The following is a 22,685-nucleotide window of genomic DNA, read 5'->3' as shown; positions in this document are numbered from 1 at the left end:
GCTCCCCATCTTTTGCTTATCATCATCTAGACTATCAATAACTTCATCCTTCTTCATAATATTTTCACAATCAAATTCATTTACTACATTCGCATCATCTTCCTGTAGGTCATCATCATTTCTGTCTACACTATTTATTGAATCATCTTCACAATCATCTTTATCTTCAGTCAAATCACAATCTTCATCACTTCCTGTACCATGATTTTGTACATGCTTATCCGTGACCATTAATTTATCTTCATCCTTAGTAGATTCATTTGCTGACATGTGTAATTCATCTTTTTCATTTTCGGCACTTAAATAAATGTCATCGGTATAATTTTCAAAACTATTTACTGAAACCGATGAATTGCTGTTCTCGTTACAAACAAGCATATTAGATGACACCTCATCATCAAATGTTTTCACGTTAAATTGATCAATGCACTCATCAAATTCCTTTTGATTGCACTGCACATTTTCAAATAGTTCATCCTCTGAACTGATGTTTTCATAATAAAAGTTTAATGTGTGCTGTTTGTCAATTTCCATCATGCTAAATAATGCTTGTTCAGATGCCTCATGTGCAGGAATTGCATGGACATTTTTTAAATGTCTGGTCAAAAAACTCCGTCTCATGAATTCCTTTACACATCCATTCTGTTTACATTTCCAGAACCTTGTTCTTCTGGTGTGAATCTCAATAATATGACGCTTTAAATTCCTTTTATATCTAAATACGCTATTACATGTATCGCATGTGTATAACGCCATGGTTACTGCAAAAGTAAGCATTTATAAAAACATTCAATTGGCTATACCATATTCAACACGAATTTCACGTGAATTTCACTTTAGTAACTAACGGGTCTCTCATTAAAATGTTTGCTGCTCTCCCGCCTTTTTTACCACGTGGTCTATAATCCAGTATATGTTATATACATTGCTCCTCAAATGAAAAGCGCGGGAAATTGTTCAAAGCGCGGGAAATTGTTCAAAGCGCGGGAAAAATATACTTTTCAATTGATATAAAATAAACAATGATTGCATGAATACATTTTAACAAAGATACGTTATAATTAAATATTGCTTCAATACAAGGCATTTAAAATACTTTTGTAACGTACAAGTGTTGTATATTGTAAACATATGTTTCATCTTAATAATATCTTATACTGTAATGCGCATGTCCATTATCTTCCCGCCACTTATATACTTGGAATATTGAGTTATCATTAAACTATAGAACTAGTAACACATGTCTGTGTTATATATTACAAGTGCACGCTCTGTGTACATATTAATAAATATACTCATAATACAACATGGTGTCAGAAGTAAACGGATTATAATTTTTACAGTAAAACGCTTTATAATTGTATGTTTATAACGGAGTTATAAGAAATATGGAAAATAATCATCAACAAAATCCGCGTATGGACTGGGATTCGAAGGACTTAAACAGCGCGTTTAAGAGATTCAAAGAACATTCAGAATTCATGTTTAAAGGGCCGTTGGCAAGTAAAACGGAAGAAATTCAATGTAACTATTTGATGTTATGGGTCGGTGAAAAGGGCCGACAAATATACTCAACATGGGACTTATCAAACGATCAGAGAAAGAAACTTAAATCATACTATGATAAATTCGAAGAATATTGCAAACCAAAAAGTAACATAATATACAACAGATATCTTTTTAAATCAAGAGCACAACAGGAAAACGAACCGTTTGAACAATTCGTTACAGAACTGAAAACGCTAATCAAAGATTGTGATTATCCTGTGGGCATGCAACAAGATCTTATTCGCGACCATATTGTTTTTGGAGTAAGATCTAGCAAAATCAGAGAAAAACTGATTGTGGAAGGCTCAGATCTAACACTTGAAAAATGCGTAGATGTTGCTCATACGTACGAATTGAGTCAGTCTCAGGCACAAGCAATCGCTAGCGGATCTACGACATCTCAACAGTCTGTTGATGCGATAAATCGACATTTGAGACGAGGTAACGGAAGAGATACACACCAGAGAGACCGGAAGATGCCACCTCATCAGCAACAACAACAACAACGACGACAACAACGATTTGAAGATTATAGAAAAAAATGTGACAGATGTGGAAATAAACATTTCAATTCTAGTGAATGTCCAGCACAGGGACAAACATGTTTCAAATGTGGACGATTTAATCATTTTTCAAAACAATGTAAATTTAAATCTGTGCACGAGTTACATTATGAAGGTGATACTGTGGATTACGTGTGTGAATCTGACGGCGAGAATGGCCAAGAATTCTTTGTTCACACGGTAAATTCTTTTTCATCTTCTCCTGATCAAGTTTTTGTAAATGTTTTGATTGGCACACAAGATAAGTTTACCAATATTAATTGCAAAATTGATACAGGTTCACAAATAAATTGCCTCCCAAATCACATATTTAGGCAACTGAAAATAAAACACCCTTTGGAAGCCTCCAAAGCAAGGTTAACTTCGTACACAGGTGACCGATTACCAGTGCTTGGAAAATTATGGTTACACTGTAAATACAATAACAAATCAGTGTGTTCCGAATTTTATGTAGTTGAGAGTTTTGCTACCCCGCTGTTAAGCCTTAAAACATCTATAGATTTAGATCTGTTAAGATTAACGTATTCGGTCAATAAGATTGAATCTATTGACGCATCTGACATAAGTAAGGACACTGTACTTAGAGAGTACAAAGAATTGTTTCATGGGATAGGGTTATTTCCTGGAACATGTTCATTGCATTTGAAGGAAAATGCTGTACCAGTTGTTTGTCCACCTAGAAAAGTACCTTTTGGACTCAGAGATAAGCTTAAAAAAGAGCTCGACTCAATGGAGTCAAAACAAATTATTTGTAAGGTTACAGAACCTACAAACTGGGTAAATTCACTAGTATGTGTTGAGAAACCTTCAACCGGTAAGCTTAGAATCTGTCTTGACCCCAAAGCATTGAATGAAAATATACAAAGGCCGTATTACGTACTATTGACGACATTACGTCAAAATTGCATGCCCCTAAATACTTCAGTGTATTAGACGCGACTAAAGGTTACTGGTCAATTAAATTAGACGACCACTCATCGTCACTAACGACATTTAACACGGTATTTGGACGGTACAAATATTTAAGACTTCCTATGGGCATAAGAAGTTCTCAAGACATTTTCCAACGGAAAATTGATGAGACATTTGAAGGTTTACAGGGTGTGACGTCAATAATTGACGATTTATTAGTGTTTGGAAGCACACGCACAGAACATGACAGAAACCTTAAGAACGTACTCGACCGAGCAAAGGCAGCCGGTTTACGATTTAACCCTGACAAACTGAAAATAGGTCTAACAGAGGTTAAATATTTCGGTCACGTGATCAGTGCTGATGGACTGAAACCTGACCCTGAGAAAATTAGCGCAATTATCGAAATGAAAAATCCTGCAAATCGTGCTGAGCTTGAAACCCTGCTGGGTATGATTACATACTTGACAAAATTCCCACAAAATCTCTCGGAAATAACTAGCCCGATGCGAGAGTTATTACGCAATGACGTAGAGTTCAGATGGGATTCAGCCCAATCTGACGCTTTTGGCAAGGTTAAACAAGTGATTACACAAGCACCTGTCCTCAGTTACTATGATTCATCGAAGCCTGTTAGATTACAATTGGATGCTTCGTCCAAAGGGCTTGGTGTTTGTTGTTTACAAAATGGTAAACCAATTGCATACGCTTCAAAAACACTGACATTGACCGAGAAAGGATACGCACAAATAGAAAAAGAGATGCTGGCAATATTATTTGGATGCACTAGATTTAAGCATTATATTTACGGACGGCGCACGGTTGTCGAATCTGACTGTAAACCGATAGTATCTATTATGAGAAAACCACTTTATAGTGCCCCGCCTAGGTTACAACGGATGTTATTACAACTTCAAGATTTTGACCTCGATGTTATTCACTGTAGAGGTAAAGATATTCCGCTTGGAGATGCTCTCAGCCGGAATTACGTAACTGACACTTTTCCTAATCTGATTGACGGATTAGAAACACATGTACACACTGTACTGAAATCACTACCGATAAGTGATTTAAAATTGCAGGAAATTCAAACAGCAACGCAAAATGATGCTCAGTTACAAACGCTTATTGGTGTCATTTCTAACGGATGGCCTGACGACAGACGAAATTGCCCTACGACTGTATCAGAATACTGGAATCATAGAGACGAATTGGCTTTTGAAGACAATATTGTGTTCAAGGGTAAAAAAATTGTAATACCAAAATCATTAAGACAGGACATGACTAACGCAGTACATGTGGGTCATTTTGGTGTAGAAAAAACGACAAGACGGGCTAGGGATATAATGTTTTGGCCATCAATGTCAAAACAAATTACAGATTATGTACTTAAGTGCCAGATTTGTTGTAAATATAGAGACTCAAATAAAAAGGAACCATTACATCCTCATGATATACCCCAAAGACCATGGCAATATTTATCATGTGATTTATTTACGTGGAATGGTCAATATTTTATGGTTCTTGTTGACGCTTACAGTCGATATTTTGAGTTCGACCTATTGACTAGCACTTCTAGTACTTGTATTTTAAGAAAACTTAAGGTACATCTCAGCAGATTTGGTATCTGTGAGAAGTTAAAAACTGACAATGGGACATGCTTTACTAGCGAACAATTTCAGAACTTCCTTAAACAATGGAACATTAAACACGAAACTTCAAGTCCCACGCATGCAAGTTCAAATGGACTTAGTGAAGTATATGTTAAAATTGCAAAACGCATTCTTCAGAAAGCTAAGGATGATAATAAAGATCCTTATTTGCCCCTTTTAGAATATAGGAATACACCACTTAAATGTGGATGGTCACCCGCTCAACTTTTAATGGGCAGACGCCTCAAGTCGCTTCTCCCAACAACTAACAATCAGCTTCTGCCACAAACAGTAAATCATTGTGAAGCAAGAAAGAAAATGGAAGAATTACAATTTATAAGCAAGAATCATTATGATAAAAATGCGCACAAAATGAAACCTCTAAAAATCGGTGAATCTGTCAGAATTCGAAAAGATAAGTACTGGGAACCAGCCAAGGTTATAACCCAGCATAATGAACACTCATTTCAAGTGCAGACCCCTGACGGTGCTGTTTATCGTAGAAATCGCCGTTTCCTAAACAAAGCTCCTGAATTATCTGACCTGTCGAAACAAACACAGCAACCATCTAAAGTCGATGAACACCAGGAATCTATTTTAAGTGAACAAACAATTCAAAATACCCCTACAGAGTCCCTATCTCTTGCAAATGTGCCAGGTAAATCGAAACCATTCACAATCACTAGGTCAGGTAGAGAGGTGAAACCGAATAAGCTTTACTGTGGAAAAGATTGGACAAAGTGATAACAATTGTTGAATTGTTGAAATAGCCATTAATAAAACTGTAAATCAGTGACATTTAGAAAGGATTAAAAAATTTGCTTGTATATATTAATAATACATGTATATTTCAATGTCATAATTAAAAGATCATTAATTATATTTGATATACTGAAATACATGTTTTTTACAGATTAATTTGAAATATTCTAAATGTGCTTATATTTTTAAATATTTTTAAACAAGGGGAATGTTGTATATTGTAAACATATGTTTCATTTTAATAATATCTTATACTGTAATGCGCATGTCCATTATCTTCCCGCCACTTATATACTTGGAATATTGAGTTATCATTAAACTATAGAACTAGTAACACGTGTCTGTGTTATATATTACAAGTGCACGCTCTGTGTACATATTAATAAATATACCCATAATACAACACAAGAAATATCAATACGGACATCATTCTTCAAATTAGAACACATGTTCTGTAATATAATACAAATTCTTTCGATAAGTGACAATTTAAATCACAAAACAATGTTCATAGATAAACACTTTTTATCTTCTGTTTCGCTCGAATAGCCGCCTCGCGTACTGGCCTTAGTATTTCATACGTTTTTCTATCACATATAGTCGAATCCGACCTAGTTTGATCCTGTTCTTGATGTGAACATTCTAGTGGGTAAAGCAAGTTCAATGGTCTATTCAAAACTCTACCAGAAGCTAATTTTACCTTTACAGAGCGTATATTACCATCATGGCTTATCACACGTTCAATAATCAAACCGAGTCTCCAGCATCCTCTAGGTAAATCATCTTTTATCAAAACCGTATCTCCTATATTTGCTTGCAATAGAGACTTCATTTTTCCTGATTTAAGAGAAGATTGCATTCTTTCACGAAGACTCATGACGTAGTCTTCTCTCCATATTCTCCAAAATGAATTTAATATTTTTTGTCCCTTTTTCCATATCTTCAATAAGTTATTTTGAGTACTTTCAATAGGTATGTAATCAACATCTTTTTCATCAAATTGTTCTTCAGGTATGCCAGTTGTGGGATTTAAAGTAAGAAAGTGATTCGGTGTCAACGTGATATTTGAATTAATGTCATCACCTATATATGTTAATGGTCTTGAATTGACCACAGATTCAACTTCTTTAAGTAGCGTTTGAATTTGAATCAAACTGAGCAGTTTCCTACCTATAGCCTTTCTTAATGCTTTTTTCACTATGCCAACAAGCCTTTCATAGAACCCACCCATCCATGGGGCGAGTTCTACAATAAAAGACCAATGAATGCCAGCGGTTGAAACATAACTTTGGACATCTTCATCATGTATAACATTGCACCATATCTTATTGATAACGGAACTTGCTGACTTGAATTGAGCCGCATTATCACTAATTATTTGAAGAGGTGTTCCTCTTTGCGATATGAATCGTCGGATACACATTAAGAATTCTTCTGTTGTCATATCTAAAACTATCTCAAGATGAATTGCCCTCGTAACAAGACATGTAAATAAACATATCCATACTTTTTTAGATCCAACGTAACTTTTTATGAGTAACGGCCCCATATAATCCAACCCTGTGTAACTAAATGGTCTAGATTTATTAACTCTCATCTTTGGTATTGATGGCATTGATGGCATTTTGTAAGGACTTCCTTCGTAACGACGACAAACATTACATGCTTTAACAGTATGCCGAACTGTTGTGCGACCATGAGGGATCCAATATTTGTTGCGTACTCCAGAAAGTGTCTGGGACACACCAGTATGTAAGAACTGTTTGTGTGTCTTTTCAACAATAAGTGATGTAAATTTATCTTTACTTGGAAGAAGAATAGGATACTTTGCTCCTTCAGTGAGACAAGAATGTTCAAGTCTTCCTTTGCTCCTCAATATACCGTATTCATCAATATAAAGTCCCAACTGAGTTTGTAAATTTGTTGGCTTTCCTTTTGCGAATCCTTCAAACACATCTAGAAAATGTTTTCTCTGAATATGGAGTAACCACTTGTTTTCGGCGTTTTGTATTTCTTCTGTCTTCAGTGTTCCATTTTCGCTAGGTTCTTTCCTAAGTTTTTTAACAAAGCGTATAACAAGAGCAGTCACACGAAGAAGTCTTGTCAATGAGGAGTAAGCTTCTATATCTATTTGAAAAGGGGGAGATCCACTCGTATAAATCTTATTTTTTGTTTTGTTCACACTAATCATGTTAGTTTCGTTTTCCAAAGTGTCAATATGATCATTTTCTAAACATGTCAAGGGATCTTTCACATAGGCCTCAAAATCTCGTAACAACCAACTTGGACCATTCCACCATTTCTGATTTCCGTATAAGTCTTCCAAGGTTGATCCACGTGTAGCAACATCAGCCGAGTTTTCCTGAGTTTTCACATATGATATTGTTATGTCTTTATGGACTTTTATTTCTTCTACTCTGTTCCTAATAAAGACTGGAAGATGCTTATCTGAATTTATCCAATCCAATACACACTTTGAATCCGTCCACAAATATTTATGAACTATAGATAAATGTAATTGTTCTGTAACAAACTTAAGACACCGCATGCCAATGAGGACTGCCATTAACTCTAAACGTGGTATTGTCATTCCTTTAATAGGAGCTAAACGCGATTTAGCAAACATGAGATTCACTCTAAATTGGCTCTTATGTGCTTGATGAAGATAAATAGCTGCTGAATACGCAGCCGAAGACGCATCACAAAAACACATCAATCTGTAAGTAATATCCTTTTGGTTTGTTTTTAGACTAACACATCTATTGATTGGGTATCTTGAAAGTCTTTCCATGTCAAATCGTAAAGATAACCATTCTTTATTGATATCATCATCTATTACAGGATCATCCCAGTCAACTTTTCTGCTCCATAATTTTTGGAGTAGAACCTTCCCCTTCAACAAAACAGGAGAGAATAAACCTAATGGGTCAAACACTGAGGCAATTGCTTTTAAAATGACTCTTTTTGTTACACTTTTTTCAGTGTCAAACAATTTTGGCTGTCTGATTACTAATGTATCATTCTTATGATTCCAAACGTGTCCTAACACATTTGTTTCTTTACTTTCTGCTCTGTCATCCTCAGTAAAACATCCATTTACTGTATCGTTATTTGATAACCATTCTCTTAAATTCATAGAGGCGTCATTAAACATTGATTTTGCTTCTTTATAGAATTCAATGGCTTCACTTTCACTATTTGTTCCCGTAATAATGTTATCTACGTAAATGTCCTGTGTAAGTTTGACTGCGTTGTCACTTGTATACGTTCCAAGATGTGATTCTATAGTTGCTCCTAAAAGAAAAGGACTTGATATCACTCCGAAGGGTACCCTACAAAATCTGTATTCTTGAATATTGTTTGGACTTACAGTAAGATTTTGAAGGTCTTTAATCCACATGAACCGCGTGACGTTTCTTTCACTTTCTTGAAGTCCAATTTGTAGAAAAGCCTTTTCTATATCTGATATCAATGCTATTTCATGTAATCTGAATCGCATTAGAATTCCACACAAATCATGTAACATGACAGGACCTCGTAATAAGCACTCGTTAAGACTTTTGTAATCGGGTTTTGTTTTTGCTGAAGCATCATACACAACACGAAGTTTTGTTGTTGTTTTTTGCAGCGTGAGAACTGCATGGTGAGGTATATAATGCTTTTTTCCTTCGATCATTGTGTCATCAACTTTTTCAATGATTCCTTTTTGAAGCTGATCTTTAATAACCTTGTCATACTTTGTCATAAGATCATGTTTATCTCTCATTCTTTTTACACACGATTTTAATCTACCGTATGCTAGTTCTCTATTCACTGGTAGAGGGGGATTTTCTTCTCGCCATGGCCAGGTGACTTGATATCTACTGTCTTTAAAAGTCAAAGTATTTTGAAAATTTGACATTGCTTTTTTATCATCTGAAAGTGAAGGGTTATCTGTAATACCGATAGCCTCTATATTCCAAAAATCCTGAAGATCAGGTTTGGATTTGATTGTATCATCAACACACTGAAAACAACTTCTCTCTATAATATTGTTACCATATGTAAGTATGAACATACTAACACTTTCACTATAAACATCGTTATTTTTTGTTCTTCCAGTTAAAATCCATCCTAATTTTGATCCTAAGAGGTATAATCCTGGTTCAATCTCTATTCTTTGAGACATAATGATGTCTAAATAGTAATCATTGCCAATCAATAGTTCAATACTCGTCTGTTCATTCTCATTTGGAATTGTATCCGCTAGATCTAAGCTTTTCACAAGATGTTTCCAATTTTCGTGAGTTGTGAAGTCTAATTGTTTTCTCTCAATATTTCCACTTATCACTGGAACTATATTTGCTTGTATTTCCATAAAAGTTCCATCATTCAACTTTAAGCACAAAGTAGTAGATTTTGTTTTTATCACTGTTGGATTTTCATTACCAAATGTGATTAAACTTATGTTCTCCTCTTTTTCACCTTTTAAACCCAACGCGTCTGCTAACCTTTGTGTAATGTAAGTCCGTTGAGAACCACAATCCAAAAGAATACGGACATGTTGCGACACAGACGATTTTGGATTCTTTACATACGTACTTGCTGTTTGCATTAACACCATTTCTGACGAAGAAACCATAGCGTTTTCAATGGGTGTAGCATCCATTTTGCTCACAGTATATACTTCTTCAGAAAGCTTTGCACTTTCAAGTTTTGTTATATATTTAAATTTCTTCGGACATAAGCTTCGATGATGTGCATTTTGTTCCCCACAATGAACACATGTTTTATTCCATTTGCACTCACTTGTGATATGGTTATCTCTCAAACATTTAAAACAACTCCCTTTTATTCGTTTCTGCCTTTCATCAATTGAACGATACTTAGGACATTCATCACTGTAATGATTTTTGTCGCAGAATCGACATTGATTACTCTTCCAAAGAGTCTTTTTTGTATTGGCCACATTGCTTGTAAATGTAGGTTCTGATGAATTCTGTGGCTTGTTAACAAAAGACCCTTGTCTATTATCACTCTGTCTGTAACTCGTTTTGAAATCACCTCGTTGTCTAGCATTGTGTAACGTGTGTTTATCATCACGTCTTTGTCTTTGTTCATTGTTGTTATCCGTTGCCTTAACCTTTGAATGTTCACAAGCAGTCACATATTCTTGCAATTCTTCTCGAAGAATTTGCACTGTCCATTTTGTTTTACTTCCTTTCTTTAGTTCAAGCTGTCGTAAAACTTCCTGTGGCAACTTTGATCTAATCATTGACACAAAAACATGTTGGTTTACATTTTCTTTTAGTACTTCCAAACTCCTCAAATGTTTTTCAATAGAATCCACAAAATGAGTAAGACTTTCCACATTATTCTTTGCAAGAGGAACATTCATGAGTTCATTATAATGCATATCAACTATTTCTTGCTCATTGCCAAATCTTTCTTTAAGTATTCCAACAGCAAGAGCATAGTTTTCATTGGTTAAAGCTAAGCCAGCCACAGCACGTTTAGCTTCTCCATAAAGCTTATTCAGTAAATAACTGAATTTCTCTATGTTAGATAATTTCTTGTTCTTATGAACCGTACATTCAAAAGTGTCCCAAAAAGCAGCCCACTGTAACTTATTTCCGTTAAAGGAAAACAAATCAAGCTTAGGTAACTTTACTGAATCCTTATCTGCACTGATCTTTTTATCTTGTCTCTCAAAGAATTCTCTTTGTTGCTCTAACTGTATCATTATCATCTTATGCATTTCTTCTTGCATCTTTTTATCACTATCTTTATCTATATGCTTTGCAGCTTCCGTTTCGCTTTTCAATTTTTCATTCTGAACTATATCAATTAATTGTTTCAAATCAAAAATGTTTTTCTCTGTCTCAAATATTAAGTGACAGTCGTCGTCAACTATTTCTTCTGCCAACTCAGTTTCTTTCTCCATCAGTGCAGTACTTAATTTTCCCATTTGCTCCTCTAACTTAACACTGTAAGTCTTCAAAAGACTTAAACACATGCCTGCTCCTTGTAACCAAATGTTCAAATCAGTTTTATTAATATCAGAAGAAGCTATTACCTTGGCATTAGTGTTTTCCTTGTCAAGTATGTTCCGGTATTTAGTCCGCACTGCTTTCATCGAAGTCACTTTCGCCATGTTCTTATTCTATGATCTATCCCGATTCGTGACTTTAAATAATATAGATTTCCATACGAATGAATTTCATAAACACACTTCACATTATTAATTTACTCTAATGTTTAAATATCCCTCGTTCCGTTCCCGGGTTCCGGCGCCATTCAATGTGGTGGACTTTTAGGTTTCCTTTATATAAGACTGAATTATAATGCCCATTCCACACTGATATTTGATTTAATTCATCTTATTTCCACAGAATAAAAAACTCCAATACCGAAAATATTTTAACATTTTATTTAACTCATTTAATTTCAAAGTTAATAATTATAAAACTTAATCCAAACATTTAATATATTTTTTAACAGTCCTTTATCACTTCTAACCATCTTACGTACAACTACAACCTTTATATACAAGTTACTATTCCCGCCATGAGCCTAAGAAAAAACGTAAAAAGCACAAATCTCGTGGCAAGGAGTTTACAAAATATAAAGAATTTTTCCCGCCATATATCTAAATTGTAAATAACATGAAAATCACGAATCTCATGGCAAGGAGCAAAATACATAAAAAGCACAACCCCGTGATAAGGAGTTTACAAAATATAAAGAATTTTCCCGCCATTTACTTAAATTGTAAATAACATGAAAATGATGAATTTCATGGCAAGGAGCAAAAACAGAAAATAAAATATTTTTCCCGCTTAAATAGTAAATTATCTAATGATATCGTGATATTCACGACATAGGCTTTTATATGTTAATACTTGATCAGACAATGAAGTATTTAGACGATGGAATATTTGCATAAGATGCTGCATTTAGTAACACTTTATTCGCAAAGATAAATTTCTGAATAGAAACATCAATTGTTAACATATAACAACTCAAATTTCAGAGACAATATTTTGGAAAGAAAATACTAAAGTGACGTTAATATTACAATGATATTTTAAAGAGTACTTCTTAAAACTAACAGCAGAGCAAATGTCTTTTTAATGTTTCTTTACTAAAAATGTTTCATAAACATCGGTTATGTCTCATAAATATATATATATGAGAACATAAAGAGTATTTTAACTCTTAGTTTAAAATTACAAATTTAATTATTTAAAATATCACAAAGCAAAAACATTTTGAAGATATGTACGTGAAATTTCAAATTAAAAGAAAACAAAAACAACAAAAACGGGGCATGTTCAAAAAGTGTGCAGACTGTTGCTCTAATGTTCACAACCTTTTATTAACAAATACGATCTAACAAGAGACAAATATCAACCATCCTTTATATACCCATTGAAAAAATCAATATCAATACATTGTGTTTCTAAATAACAATTCTGTGAAAATAACAAGAGGTATGTGACCCGGCGCATGCTAACAATACAATACAAGAAATTCATGACATCGCACAATAAATAATTAAATTAGAAAATGAAAGAACGTCATTGTTTTAAAAAGGACTCTCCCGAGTCTCTAGATCATGTAAGCATACAAGTTTCTGTTTGTGATGATTAAGCGCATAAAGGTCGGAGAGTGGGTCACTCTACTCTCTTTATCTCACTTTCTAAGTCTTTTTTCGGTAAATTATCAATTTTTAAACAAAATAATTATTTTTAGTTGTGAAAGAAATATCATTTGAAAAATATTCTCTTCAGCGCTTTTGCAATTGACGTTACTAACGCCAAGGCACTTTTCCGCTCTCTTTGCCGTCATTTTCTGTCTTTGAATCGGCCATCTGTTAACATTTGTCTGCTGGCCGATTAATTGTCCTTCGTTAAACGCACGAATGTCTGGTTTTTAATAATTTCTACACAATAGACAGGGATATTTATATAAACATCGCAGAAATTGTTGCATTTTTAGACCGTTGTCGTTTCAGATGTCACGCTTGGAATTCAATGTGTAATGAAAATGAAATATTTAGGATAAAAACCAGGAGTGTGTTTTACTTAATTTTTTTCTTGATCAAAATCAAATACAACTAGTATGTTTATACCCTGCTGAAGTGTACTTCTCGTGTAAAAGATGTTGTTAGATGGGTTGTATGCACATGTATGTCTTTTCTTATTTAATATTGACTATGCTCTTTTTTTACCTGTCTTTCCTTCTTGCACTACCTAATTCTCTCATCATTCCATTTATTTTTGTATCTTTTAATTTATAGATTTTCAATTACTCATAATAAATTAATTATACATGTGGCAAAACACTTGTGTGTGATTTTTGTGTTGCCTTTGCAGTATTCTGGTGTAAAAGAATATGTATTCAGTGAACGTTGCCCCCCCCCCCGACCTTGCTTAACGTCCGTTACTTTAATCTCCCTTATTGACTTTAAAACTTATTTGTATTTCTAATTCATCAAATGTTTTTTTCTCAGGTCAGGTGCAGACTTAAACAAAAATAAAGCAACTGATGAAATTTATGGTCCTCTTTAGTCTTATTGGATTGGTGCTCAGCAAAAGTGAATCTAATGCAGAAAACGATAAATTATTAAAAAATGCAGAACATCATGCATACGATCGTACACGAGGACAAGGCGACAGCGATCCTCCCCCTAGCAAACGGAGTAAAGGTTTTGCAGAAAATCTTAACTCATAACTCATCTTAACAAGTAAAGAGACACAGGTGATGTATTGGACAATAAGATATGAAATTATTTTGAAAATGATTCTCAAATCAAGATATTTTACATACAATTTAAACTGTGTACCCAATATATTAATGTTTCATGTATATTTTGTTGTCAGTGTTTATGTTTTACTCCTCTTACTTGACGGAAACATTGTCAAAGATGAAAACGCCTTGTGCTTCCAAACCATAAATAATATTTGTTTAGAATATTTGAAGAGTTGTTTCATTTTCATATCATACCATTATCAATCTTTGTTACATTACATACCTGTCCGCCCGATGGAGTAAAATTTCTTGTAAAATTGTCGCCTTCTTCAAATAAGAATGTGTTTAGATGTTTTATTTGATCTCAACATGATTAAAATAATAAGATATAAAAAGAAATGTCACAGAATAAGTGAATGATATGAAACAATCTTTTAAAACGGATCAGCAAGAACAGCTTTCTAAGTTCAGCAACTCTGTATATAAACGCATTCCCGCATATTTTGTTGTTGTTGTTGTCTTTTGTTGTCTGTTGAACTTTCAGGTCATTTTAAATCCTTTACTAAATTAAATAGACATTTATAAGAAGTTTCCTTGTCAAAAGGCGACCATTTAAGAATTTGTTCTTTAAGTATATGAAGTGTTTACACCAATTTTGGAGCCTTCTGTTTACAACACGTTGTGTATGATTCCGTTTCGGTTTGTTTAGTTATTGCAACAGTTGGGGGTTAATTTAACAGCAACATGAAGTTCCAATCCATGGTATATAGGCTTGGCATCGTCCTTATTTGAATCGGTGATTTGTTGTATCCGTATATTTATTGTAGGAAGAAAACATTTACAGACATGGTCTTTGTTTTTCAAAATTTATCTTATATTCTCTTTTTATGCATTGTTTAGCATTTCGGTACAAATCAGAAACCTAGTAACAATTCAACAGCAAGTAGGATCAATGGCTTTCTCTACTGACCGGCCTATATTTGCGCTACTTTTTCGCTTTTCTTTACGTAAATAAAATGGTATTCAACTTCCTTTATTATCCTTTGACTGCTTTTATTTCTGCTATTTCTTTTATGACTGCTCCATTGAAGTTCTCGCGTTTGATGTATCCGATACTTTTACATGTATAAATCAACTAAAATAATAATAATAATGTTCTATATGTCAAATTTAAATATTAAAACATACATTAAAAAGTGTTTTTGCGACCTAACTACCCTATTATTTTTCAGCATGTTACCAGAACCTCAAGATCATTTTGTTTGGCCTTATGACGTCAAACACACAGGCCAAGTTATAAGAATATAAGAATGTTTTAAGTTATAAGTAATAAGAATGTTTTCCATCAATGTATTTAGTTATGACTAAACAGGTCAATACAATTTAAATTGTATTTTAAAAATATAACTGCCATTAAAAGTTATTTAAAGCTATTATTAAAAATAATATGTCATTTCATCTTAATAGCTAGTTATTAAAACGTGATTCCTTTAATATTATCTTTATAAAACTCGCCATAATTTTCAATTTCTTATGTATAGGGCTTTCCAAAAGAAAATGGAAAAACAAAGATAGTTAAATATGGTGTACTATGTAACACACCTATTTACCACTTTCTGTGACTATTAATTTCATTAGACCTTTGGAATTGTGTGTGTTTGGGTTTGTTTATCCTCGCCACCGGAAAGTGACCATATGGGCGAGACCTTTGGAAAGTTATAAACCAATCAATTATATAGTTTAAACATTGAAGTCATTCAAGCATGTTGGTAGATAAAGATCTCTGCCCAGCCCCAAGGCAGGAGATTAACAACTGGATAACAGCAATAAACGTTTTGATAAGGGAAAACACTACAGTACAGCAAATAAAGTTTGAAACTGATAAAAATATATTCCAGCCCATCTGGTTAACATATCATTGGGCCGTGCTTGGGCAGGGAGGGTGGGGAGGCTGCAGCGCTTAAGCCCGGGAATTAATCCGCCACTGATCATAATTATGCTGCAGTTAATTGGGATAAATGTGGGAACTCTGGCAACACATATCATATGATACCTGTAAGTTGACTTAATTTGTTAGCAACATTTGTAAGTAAGATAAAAAATATTGTTCTTTTTCTATTTATTACAATAAGTAGATAAATTATATATGTATATTCTATAAACCCTTTCATACATATTCTTTTTTATTTATTTATTCATTTTTTTTACAATATTATTCATTTTGTCATACACTATTATTCATTAATTTATTTAATTTTCATACAATAATACCATTTTAATCCAATTGTCTAATCAATTATGAGATAACTGTTGAATAAACAACCAGTCAGTTGAACAAACAAGTTGACATGCAATTAGCACTTACTGGATGAAAGTGATTTACATAACAGTTGGCAATACAACCAATTAAACTTAATCTGCTTTAAACTTAATAAAAAATAAATAAGAAATGCAATATGTTTATGTTATATTTTATCTTCCATTTTTATAAACATTACAATGTATTCATGTATTAAATGTTTTAAGCAAGCCAATAAAACCAACATGAATATAAATGATGCTTTGGATAAAAGGCAGTAACAGAATTGTTAGTAAATAACAGCCATCATACTTGAGAGGCATTGTGTATCACGATTTAAATTTATATAATTTAATATGTGTTAACAAAAAAATGTTGTAAATTATTCATCTATTAAATTTTACTTTTTCGGACTGAACAACTAAGCCGGCCAGGGGAAACTCGCCTTATATGTGCTGACAACAATCCTTCATCAAGAGGCTAAGATGGTGGACTACAAGTAAACCTAGTATCACAGGAGATCACTTTCCGAATTCGAAGAGCTGTCTATCAGTCACTAGTCAAAAAAATATCTGAACTAGGGGATGACTACGATCATCATGAATCAAGAACTGAGGAATTCTTGGAGAAAGTTAGTGGCGTACATGAAAATGTGTTTTTAACCATTTGGCAGATACTGTTTGATTTAAAAAATATGTGCTGATAAAAGTTCTAGTTAAAGTGCTAACATGACATCCAGTGTTTAACACTGTTGCAGAATAGACAATGTCTATTAACGTCTAATATCATATATGACTGAAACTGTAAATATATATAATTGTATATGTGTGTGTTCTGTTTATGTTATATTTCTATGATATTATATATCTTAATGTATGTCAGCTGTAAATTGTTTTTATGTCGTTTTTTTGCATGTTTAATGTAAACGAGTTAAAAAGATATTACATGTTTTATTTGATTCTAAATTATTTACTAAAAAATATTTACTCTTAGAAATGTCTGTGAATTGTCCTTTAATGAAAAAATATTAATCAAATAATACTAAAAATAATTAAAATAAACAAATAAAAGCATTATGTTGTTGACTTATTTAGTTTATAGAAAAAAATGAATGAGGGGTGATGTGTCTTACTGATTGTGGGGGGGGGGGTGAAGTGTATTGAGCGGTGTAGTGTCTTTGAGGGGTGAAGTATCTAGGGGCTGAAGTGTCTTGCTACCGTTTCTTTCTAATGCCGCAGTTTGCTTTGATCAATATAACACCGGTTGATATCACTTAATAAAGACTGTCAATCACAACACTTATAATTTGGTAGTCATATAATTAAAGTAAATATAACATAATTGTAAACTTAAATTGGAAAAAAGGGAACATCAGGTAAATCAATGTGTCATATACATGCATATGGCAACGAAGAAAAAATTTACGATTTCATGATATACTAAAAACAAAATATGTTAAATTATATTGGATTCCAAGTCATGTAGGAATACGAGGAAATAACAAAGTAGATGCTTTAGCTAAACGATCATTAAATTTTCAAAAAACTGACTTATTGTTACCTGCTTGTGATTTTAGACCGGCTATAAATAAACTCGTATCATCTAAATGGAAAGCAAACTGGGACAATGCCGTTTTTAATAAACTTCACGATATAAACCCATCTCTTGATGTGTCACCATCTCTATCTCTGTCGAACCGCCGTGATCAAACAGTTCTTCTTCGATGCCAAATTGGACACACTAGAATTACCCACTCTTATCTCCTTACAAATGACAATGCCCCTTTCTGTGTAGGTTGTAATGAAATTTTACTGTCAAGCATTTTCTTCTTGAATGTCATGATTTTTCACAGGCCCGTAATAGATTTTATTCTGTAAATTCACTCAAATGTTTTTAATACAATTACATCAAAAAACATAATTGATTATTTGAAAGAGATAAACTTGTATTCTAGGATCTAATTGGTTCATTTCTATTGTCATTAACAATGTTTTACATAACATTTTAAGCCTTTAATAGCATTCGGCACGATATGGCCAGTTATGTGTTGACGTGCCGTAAAAATCCAAACAAACAAACAAACAAACAAAGAAACAAACATACAATTTAGTGTATACAGATTAAAGTCGATCTCTTCCATTTTATTAACCGTTAATAGATGTGTCATTTAGACATTGAAATGAATTGGCAGCTTTGTATTAGCATTTAATAGTAATTCAGCATTTACAAATATAAAAGAAAGAAGTAAATTATTCATTTATGCCAGACACTATACCTGATCCACATAGCACCTTCATGGTTAGGTGCAATTATATCATGATACTGGAACAATGTTAAACCCTTTATTACTTCTCTCTTACATATTACGAAAGTGTTTTTGTTTGGGGTCCGCCTGGGCTCCTTGCTGGGTCATATGGGGGTTGCGTTCATTGAACGCCGCCTTTCCTTGTTGATCTTGTTTATCATATTTTGTCCTTAGTTGACCTTGAATAAAAGCCGAATCAGCGGAGTGTTTCGGTCATTATGTCTAAAATATTAAGCAATCAATTCATCGGTTATTTATTGAAGGCTTAGCGGAATTAAGGTTGAGGCGTGGACATTAACTTGCACTTTCCAGTACCGTCCATGAACAGGCTCAATCAAACCGAGCCTGCAACATTTTACAATTTTGCCGTGTTGAGCTTTCTTTCGGGACTCTGTTTTTCTCTATTTTATTTCATTTATTTCTGTACCGTTATGACATTTTATGAAAAGTCTTAATTCATATTAAAGTTCAAAGTGTCATCTTGAAAATGAAAGAATAAAAAAAAGACAGGTTGTGTTTAAGAACATAAAATAAGGAAGAAAGGTATAATAAAATATGAAAAACTTAGATATGCACTCGTAACTGTTACTTATATTGTAATTGACTGAATATTTATATTAATGTTTCATTTATGATAACGTATAAATGTTGGAAACTACACCTACCGACATGCAGAAAATAATTCAATACACAGCTTCATTTCATCTTCCAAATAATATAAGAATGATAGACGTTTCGTATCCAACCTTAAACACATATTAGATGTATGGATGTGATGTGAATGTCCAATAAATTTCTTACAAATTAAGCCTGGAACCATCCCAGACACCAATTAATATATTACGGTTATAAAACAAATCTACTTGAATCTGTTTGGAGGCTATGTAAAACGGATTTAAAATAGATTTTAACATATTTATATGCAGTTACATTAACGCGTCAATATATTTTTTTTTATTTATCTAGTTTTTATTTGTGAATGTTCAAATTATTTCGAAGGGCAAGAAAATTGTTGTTGTATCGGACAACTTTCACATAAAACTTGATACCTGCTATTGTATGTTTAAAATTATCAAACGAAAGATCTCTTGAGGGTACGAAAACAAACAGTTCGTGACAATAGCAGACAAATAAACACATTAATATCTAATGCACGTACAATTAAACAATGCTATTAGAAACGTTATTGCTGAGTAACAGATAAAAATGCTGCTTTTTTTCAATTCTAAAAACTCCACTCTTATAATGATTTATTTTGGGATACATTTGTTATCCTTCATTTGTTAAATGTAGGGATAATGCATAAATAATAGTTGAATGTTAATTTGTCATTTAGTTTCGTCATCAAATGTTTAATAGAATGCCATGTCTGTTTATTTAAAAAATGAATTAAGAAATACATTAGAAAAGAAAACATAAACTTGGCTTTGTTTCACACATATCTAAATTGATCTATTCATTGTAAGTTAAAACAAATTAAGGTTATAAAAGTAATAACTGCTTTGTTTTATGTTCGCTAGATACAATTCTCCTCTTTGCCTAGAATAAAGAAATTCGTGAAACATCTTAAATAAAGATTTTTTGTACAGTCTATGACGATGATAAGAAGGACAGAATAAAGTTCATTTTTGTTATTTGTTTAACACTTAAATTCTATTCAAGGAGACTTAAATCAATTTTGATTTATTCATTAACTATCAAATGCATCAATTTGTCTAAATGCTGTTACGTGATGTAGTACCTCGCTTAGACTTGTTTGAAGATTAGATTCTATTAGGGCGATAGACAGACAGAATTAGATTCATCTCTGTTCTTAGTTTCACACTTTCAATTTTGTCGCAGGAAATTTGAATCAATATTGATTAATTCATTAACTATCAAATGCATCCATTAGACTGAATGCTGTTAACGTGATGTAGTACCTGTCTTAGAGTTGCTGTTATTTTATGGAATCGATAAAATGATAACAAACATTGGCAAATTTGCACGCAATACTAGTCTTGGTACATGATTAACATATAAAATTATAAATTAATATGTAGTCTCCAAACAAACTCCTTTTCACGTTATCGTGACAGAATCTTCACAATTTTAGTTTTATTGCGTTTATAACCAATATTATTTTAGTTATCGCGCTCATTTCGAAACCATTCCAATTAGCTACATGTTGTTTCCATATGCCGAAGAGAAGCGTCATATACTATCCTATAAGGAATGTGCTAGTCACATTTTAATTACTGAAATTTTAGATAGAGCATGAATGTTATGATTTATTGTAATGTTATTCTAACAATAACTTGAAAATTTGCTTAAACTAAAATTATAATTTAAACATTAATTATAAAAAATGAAATTATAGTTTCTAATATCCAACACCGAAAAGCTAATGAAAAGTTAAAATGATTGTATCTTTCCCAGGACGTTAGTGACAAATCTTTAATATTTATCGGACAAATAAATATAAAAATGCTGTAATGAAAATATTAAATCTTTCTCACAATATTCATTTGCTTGCCTTTTGTAATTTATGTTGTCAAATTTAAGACGTTTGCAAGCGCTGTTTTGAGTGAAACATTTTGAAAAATGTAGGGTTATCTCCTGAAATCTTTCCTCGGAGAAAATTAATAACAGATACACATATCATGTATCCAATAAAGGAGTTAAAAGAGCTATCATCATTGTAGCAATTCATAGTTTATTTTGCAGGACTAATTATGAATCATCAAACGTTAAATAAGACCCAAGAGTAATGGAAACTGAAAACGTTCAGCCTAGAAATTGGTGTCCATAAAAAATCTTCATCGCCTACGAACTTGAAGGCCAGTGATTCAAATGTATGTTAACGTTGCCTTGTCCTCGTTGATCTTTGTTCTCGTTTTCATTACACGAGATAATAACTTGGGACAAGTTAAGGCATGAGTTTATATCATGAAGTTATATGGTTTTATCCCAATTTGATTTCCATTCAGATGATATAAGTTTACGTAAGGAGAAGTGCAATGCCATGAAAAGCGACGTTTGGTCATAAAGAAAATGAATGCTACATGTAACTTTTACTTGCAAACATCAAAAGTTATCTATCGTATCTTCTGCATGGTATACATAGTTATGAAAACAACCTTGCTTTGAATAAATAAATAAACTTACACTACTCTGGATAGAGAACACGTCATTCAAAAGACCCCAATCAATCTTGACGAACTTAGTTCAAAAGTGTACCAGTTCATGTTAAATGTTGAAATCTGCTTAAGCCGGTGTCAAGGGGCGTGGACGGTAGTTTGCACTTGACAGCACCGTCCATAAACAGGCTTAATCAAACCGAGCCTGCAACATATTCAATTTTGCCGTGTTGGGCTGTCTTTAGGGATTCTTATTTTCAAAAGACGGGTCTCGTATTGCATTGTTTACAATGCAAAGTTGTCAAGTGCAACAAGGAAATTCCTTCAAATATAATGAATTTCGCAGGCAAGTTTAAATAAATGAGACTGTTGAAATCAATAAGAATGGTTTATTTAATTTAAATCCTTTCGTACCAAATTAATTATCTTTTTACTCCGATATAACGTGATACGGATGTGTTTTATCTCATCCAGTTTCCCTTTCTTTCATATATGGATTTTTAACACCGCTTCAGCGGTCGCCAGAGTTATTTGACTTGATGCTTCCTGTGCTGGACTGCCTGGATACATAACAAAATTTAGCAATACTGTCTACGTATAGGCTCATCCATACCTAGCTTATGACAGTTGACGAAGTCAATAGTTTTTTTTATTAAATAAATAAATTCATAATAAGTGTAGATTGAAGTTATTTTCCTATTCTTAAAATAGAATATCTAAGTTTTGTTTAATATTTTGTCTTTTTTACAAACATACAAATTTAGACTGTATATTTTCTTTTACACAACGTAT

The 22,685-nt window shown here is 32.9% G+C and overlaps 1 protein-coding gene across 1 annotated transcript; it reads right to left on the bottom strand.

The window, feature by feature from the left end:
• Positions 1-5,945: 5,945 nt before the first annotated feature.
• On the bottom strand, positions 5,946-11,570 carry LOC132747070 (uncharacterized). The gene has a single exon (XM_060736374.1). It carries the CDS (start codon positions 11,568-11,570, stop codon positions 5,946-5,948), a length of 5,625 nt encoding a protein of 1,874 aa, XP_060592357.1.
• Positions 11,571-22,685: the final 11,115 nt, after the last annotated feature.

This window comes from Ruditapes philippinarum, unplaced genomic scaffold (assembly GCF_026571515.1).
Source record: "Ruditapes philippinarum isolate M1 unplaced genomic scaffold, ASM2657151v2 ctg89_1_1_1_1, whole genome shotgun sequence".
NCBI lineage: Eukaryota > Metazoa > Mollusca > Bivalvia > Venerida > Veneridae > Ruditapes > Ruditapes philippinarum.
Note: the sequence above shows the minus strand (reverse complement) of the source record. Positions and strands in the feature narration are given on the sequence as shown.

Excerpts from the sequence above, each read along its gene's own strand:
- LOC132747070 (XM_060736374.1), bottom strand. The coding sequence starts at position 11,570 with ATGGCGAAAGTGACTTCGATGAAAGCAGTGCGGACTAAATACCGGAAC.